The sequence below is a fragment of the Amblyomma maculatum genome, chromosome 7 (genome assembly GCF_055883805.1).
Source record: "Amblyomma maculatum isolate TAMU_Amacu chromosome 7, ASM5588380v1, whole genome shotgun sequence".
In the NCBI taxonomy this organism is placed as follows: Eukaryota; Metazoa; Arthropoda; class Arachnida; order Ixodida; family Ixodidae; genus Amblyomma; species Amblyomma maculatum.
The window spans coordinates 82,877,556-82,883,555 of NC_139350.1; the positions used below are offsets into that span (position 1 = coordinate 82,877,556).

Here is a 6,000-nt window from a genome sequence, read left to right on the forward strand (position 1 = left end):
ACCGTTCCCAAGTTGTCAAATTGTCTTCGTTATTCTCGAACCATGTCATAGCCGTGTGGGTTAGAAAGAAAACGACATTTGTGAGCATGGTGATAGGGTCCCACCGGTTGTACCGACTAACTCGTTCATAATGAAGTAGCCACTTCTCAACATCCTCACCGTCTTCTCCAGCAAACGGTCGTGGTTCCCTGTAAGGCTGGCAGGGAATAGTAGAGTTGGAGGGGGCAGGCCTGTCACCAGCCTGGCTTGCGGCGTCGCGGCTGGCACGGTTAGACTTGTCCATGATGGTTGGAAGCGGTGGCAGTCCAGCAAGGCGGTGACTACGTCGAAACTCCAGTTGGTTTTGCTGCGCCGTACTTAGGGATCGAACGGAGCACCTTCCACCAAGTTGTTACGGTGAAATAGCAAAGGGGTGTTTATTTACAGTGATATGGTAATGGGATCAGGGACAAGGTGAAGCCTACTAGCCCCCAGGCACCAACGCGTTTTTTCCTCTTCTTCTCCCAGATCAGCACAATTCTTCCTCGTCGTCAGTGGCGTGACAATATATTGAAGACATATGAGCATGTAAGCAAAGATCTTCTGTATTTTAGGAAAGGCTCATTTGTATCAACACAGAGGCTGTTTATGGAAGAAGTTCGGTAAGCACCAGTTGAGAGATGCAAGCCTAGGTTATGCACTGGATCTAATCATTTCAAATATGATGGCCTTGCAGACCCACATCCCATAGACCATAGTCTAACAAGACAACAAAGCGGTTAATGTGCAAGAGGCATGTCCTGTTGGATCCCCACTGTTTTTGCAAAAGTACTTTGAGTATTTTAGGAAGCGTAGCACAAAGAAGACCAGGACAAGATAAGGACAAGGGCAAACGCACCAACTCGCCCAATTCAGCATTCTTGTACATTGAGTATGTTCAGTGATTTTGAAGCTTTCATTTTAAGAGCATTGATATGAGGTAGGAATGCAAGTTTTCTATCAAAAGTTGCCCCTAGAAACTTATGCTCATTTTTAACTGGTATAGTCAAACCCACATATAACAATACTGGTTTTAACAATATATCAGATATAACAATGGGCAGGCGCTGCACCATCTGTTTTGCCATGTGTTCTATGGTAAAATAAACTGCTTATTACAATGGTGCTATATTATAGTGTTACGAGGCGGCAAGCCAATGAAGAAAGGAGACAGAACATGACCAATGGTGATGGTAGATGATGGTTAATGAAAGGTAATGAACTTAGTGCGAGCGCACCTGCCCACACCAGTGCCTACTTCTTCATCGCCCGTAACAATATCATCAGTTATAATGATAAAATGTGGTCATGGAAAGTCAACAAAAACATGGAAATGCAGCGACCACAAAAGCGCACATGTACGTAGAGATGTTGACAACCGTAACACAGCAACAATAAAAACAAAATTATGGAAGACACTTTTGTCTTTGAAAGTTCGATCCCTGGTGCCGCCGGGTATGGGTACGCAACACTCCTGCTTTCCGGACTTCACACGGTTGAGCCTTTCTCGGCTACAAATGGCCAGCCCATCAACAACGCATCCCGGTCCGCGCAATTTCTACACGGCCACGGACCATATCTTCAAGCATCATGGCTTTCCCTGAGCCGCCTGAACGCCGGAACCGCCCCTGTACATCCTGCGCATGCGTGGACTTGTGCTAAAAAGGCAGATCGGAGCGGCGCGCCCTTCAGTGAGCTCGGCAGCACGCCAGCGATGGCCCGTGCTAACGTTCTACGCTTCTTGGTGCAGGTAATGAAACGTTATTGCCTTTACGCTAAGCCAAGTAGCTACCGTGCACTCTTGGTGCTGCCGAGCCCACGGTGTTTCCGGTTCATCATGTATGACTGTGCGCATATGTTGTTAAAACTTCTTATGGTAGCTGGTGATATAGAATCTAACCCCGGCCCTAACAAAGAGATTCTTGAGGCTTTGAAGGAAATTCAAACTGGGCAGACAGCAATGCTAGTGCAGCTAAAGTCGATTGAAATGAAACTAGTTGATTATGATAAAATGTTTTGCGAGATCAAGGCGTGACTAGATAAAATTGAGACAGCATGTGTTGGTATTGATGACATGCAGACTGAATTGAAAGAACTGCATGGAATCAGCACTGAGAACACGGCGCAGATAAATGCTCTGTCTGCCAGGGTAAATGATGCAGAAAATCGGTCCAGACGAAACAACCTTGTTTTCTACAGCCTTGAAGATAAACATAAAGAAACATTTTCAGATTCTGAAAATATCATAATTGCACACATTAATCAGTATTTAGACATTCAGTTAGAGCCACGCGACATTGAGCGTGCACATCGCCTTGGGACTTTCCAAACTGGTAGGTGCAGACCTATAATTGTGAGATTTGCTCACTTTAAAGACGAAGAGCAAGTCCTGTCTTCCGCTCGGAAATTCAAAGACACAGGATATGTGGTTGCTCAAGATCTTTCTCCCAGCACGTGCCTTGCCCAGAAACACCTCATCGAATTTGGAAAGGCTCGAAAACCGAAATACAAGTTGCGAAATGAAAAGCCTGTCACAAGTGAAAAAACGTACCATTTCGACCATGTTTCTAACCATGTCGTTGAGGAGAGCTTGTAGCCACCATTAAAACCAAATTGTGAACCCCGTTCGCCGAATCGTGACCCTTTATCATTTCTGCTTGCTAACATTCGAAGTGTTGTTCCCAAGCGCGATTCATTGTGCAGTTTAATAGGTTCATCTTCATGCGATATCTTACTACTAACTGAAACATGGCTTAACGCATCAGTTAAGGATTCTGAGATTCTTCCATTTCTCCCAGATTTTGAGATATTCCAGAAAAATAGACCCGATAACTCGCGCAGTGGGGGTGTATTGCTCGCCACTAAACGGGATCTGCATTGTTCATTTGTTAACCTCCCTTCACAACTGGAACTGATTTGGCTTCGATGCACTACTACACATCCGCCCATCTTCATTGGTATTTGTTACTGCCCTCCTAATGCTGACAGTTCTTTCACCCCCTTATTTCATGATGCCTTAAATGTGTTAACTAAAACATATCCACTTAGCCCTATCCTTCTCTTCGGTGATTTTAATTTTCCCACAATAGATTGGTCTAATCCCGCCGCTACATTATCGAAAAGCAGCCCGGCTAGCGATTTCTTAAACACGTGTATGACTTTTTGCTTAACTCAACTCGTCACTGATCCCACACGCGTTACTGACCACTCGTCCAGTGTTCTAGATCTCGTATTAACAACGCATCCTGATAATTTTACTCCTATCACCTTGTTGCGCGGTCTCAGCAATCATTTGATGATACATACTTCTTTTTATTGCAACGTACTAAAGAAACAAAAAATAAAAAACACTTACGCTTTATGATAAAGGAGACTATGCCAGCATGAACCGTGAATTATCAGATTACTTCGACACCTTCGCTGCTAACTTTCCACTACATTCTCTCAAGTCAAACTGGTTACTTTTCAAAACAGAGATGCATCGGCTTATAAGTCTTTACATTCCAACCATTACTATATCAGAAAGAATAACATCACCATGGTTTAATGTATCACTCAAACGACTCAATAATAAGAAAAAACGCCTGTTCTGGTCGGCCAAGCTGTCTAACTCTTCTTCCACATGGCAGAAGTATCATGCTGTCGCAAAAGAATACGACAAGTTAACCGCTCAGACTAAACGGAAGTTGTTTTCTACTATTTTACCATCTATGCTGCAGACTAACCCAAAACGATTTTGGAAAACCATTATCCCTAATCAATGTAATGAGATTTCACTTAACAGTAGCTCTGGATCTCCTATTCCCGACACTGAGGTTGCAGATGTTCTCAACACAGTATTCAGTTCGGTCTTTACTAATGAACCCCTTGACAATCTTCCAGATCCACCATATTTTACGCACCCGCTCATGCAAAATATCACATTTCATCCCGTCGGCATAGTCAAGGTAATTGAGTCACTGAAGAACTCGTCATCTACTGGAGTGGACGGTATCAACGCCAAAGTGCTAAAAAATACTAAACATACGTGTAGCCTGTTCTTATCACTCATATTCCAGGAATCCCTGAACACCGGTTTGATTCCACGCGACTGGCAGGTGGGCAAGGCCATCCCGGTCTTCAAGAAAGGAAGCCGATCATCGCCGAGTAACTACGCCCGATTTCCATAACAAGCGTTTCTTGTAAAATAATGGAGCATGTTTTATACTCGCATATTGCTACCTTCCTATCGTCCGTTCATTTTTTTTCACTCAAGCCAGCATGGTTTTCGCAAGAATCATTCCTGTGACACCCAACTGGCGCTCTTCCTGCACGACTTACATTTAAACCTTGATCGTAATATCCCGACTGATGCAGTGTTTTTAGACTTCGAAAAAGCATTCGATAAGGTTCCCCATGGTCGTCTCTTACTAAAGTTATCGCGCCTTAATATTCATCCATGTGTTCTGAACTGGATTCGAGGGTTTTTATCTAACCGTCTGCAGTTCGTATATGCCAATTCACACTCTTCATCCTTAACACCTGTGCTCTCAGGGGTACCTCAAGGAACGGTACTCGGGCCCCTCCTTTTCTTGATATATATTAATGACCTACCGTGTAACATTTCTTTTCATATCCGACTCTTTGCCAATGACTATGTCGTTTACCGAAGCATTACTAACTCTACCGCCCATCTCGCACTACAAACTGACCTTATTCGCATACAGGACTGGTGTAAAACATGGCTCATGTCATTAAATATTTCTAAAACCGTGTTAATGTCCATTCACCGTCGTCGTAATTACGTAGCGCCTAATTCTAATATTAATAACCTGCAGATTGGAACATCCGAATCATTCAAATATCTTGGTGTGCATATCTCACGTGACCTAACTTGGACCTGTCATATTAATCACATAATAAATTCTGCTAATTGTGCTCTAGGTTATTTACGCCGTAATCTTTCACTAGCTCCTCCCCCTATTAAACAGCTTGCTTTTCAAACCTTTGTGCGTCCCAAGCTTGAGTATGCTAACGCTATTTTTGATCCGCACCACGTTAATCTTACTAACGCCCTCAAATTGGTTCAGAACCGCGCAACACGATTCATTCTATCAAATTATTCCTACCACTCAAGCATCTCAGCACTAAAAGCTCGAATCAACTTGCCCCCCCTAGCCTCGCGCCGTAAGATAGCATGTCTTAACCTTTTTCATAAATTTTTCCATTCTTTGCCTCTTGATAACCCCTACATAAAAAGAGCCCACCGCATCACCCGGTTCAGCCACAGTAACGCAGTGTATCCCCTACAAGCCCATACTGTGACATTTCAGCAGCCATTTTTTCAGCGTACTGCACGAGACTGGAATGACCTGCCCACCGAAGTTGCCATTATCATCAACCCACTAGACTTCAAGCGGAGCGTGGCCAACCTTTCGTCTTAACATTTTTTACCATTGTTTGCCAGATACCGTCCACTCCCTCATGTAATGTCTCAACCGAGGCCTTTGAGGAAATAAATAAATAAATAAATAAATAAATAAATAAATAAAGGCGACAGAACATGACCGATGGTGATGGTAGATGATGGTTAATGAAAGGTGATGAACTTATAGTGCGAGCGCACCTGCCCACACCAGTGCCTACTTCTTCATTGCCCGTAACAATATCATCAGTTATAATGATAAAATGTGGTCGTGGAAAGTCAACAAAAACATTGAAATGCAGCGACCACAGAAGCGCACATGTACGTAGAAATGTTGACAACCGTAATACAGCAACAATAAAAACAAAATTGTGGAAGACACTTTTGTCTTTGAAAGTTCGATCCCTGGTGCTGCCGGGTACCCACACCAGTTTTTCATTGGGTACAAGCTTTCCCCTGGCCTGGTGCTTGGCTCTTTGGGGTGTAATGCTTTTACGGTTCACAGAGTTGGGCATAGAAGGCACGGGCTCCTTTCCCAAGCCACAAGCACTGGTAAGCCGAGCACCAGGCCGGGCCGT

General features: G+C 43.8%; 1 protein-coding gene across 1 annotated transcript; it reads left to right on the forward strand.

Annotated features, from left to right (window-relative positions):
• Positions 1-1,426: 1,426 nt before the first annotated feature.
• On the forward strand, positions 1,427-5,441 carry LOC146183763 (uncharacterized). The gene is made up of 3 exons (XM_084608422.1): positions 1,427-1,839; positions 4,052-4,164; positions 5,239-5,441. Exons 1-3 carry the CDS (start codon positions 1,427-1,429, stop codon positions 5,439-5,441), a joined length of 729 nt encoding a protein of 242 aa, XP_084464548.1.
• Positions 5,442-6,000: the final 559 nt, after the last annotated feature.

What these genes read in the sequence shown, in the direction of transcription:
- LOC146183763 (XM_084608422.1), top strand. Translation starts at nt 1,427, where the DNA reads ATGGAAGACACTTTTGTCTTTGAAAGTTCGATCCCTGGTGCCGCCGGG. An exon ending in TTGGTGCTGCCGAGCCCACG is followed by an intron (nt 1,840 to 4,051) that starts GTGTTTCCGGTT and finishes ACATACGTGTAG; the next exon opens with CCTGTTCTTATCACTCATAT. An exon ending in AGGAAGCCGATCATCGCCGA is followed by an intron (nt 4,165 to 5,238) that starts GTAACTACGCCC and finishes CTTTGCCTCTTG; the next exon opens with ATAACCCCTACATAAAAAGA.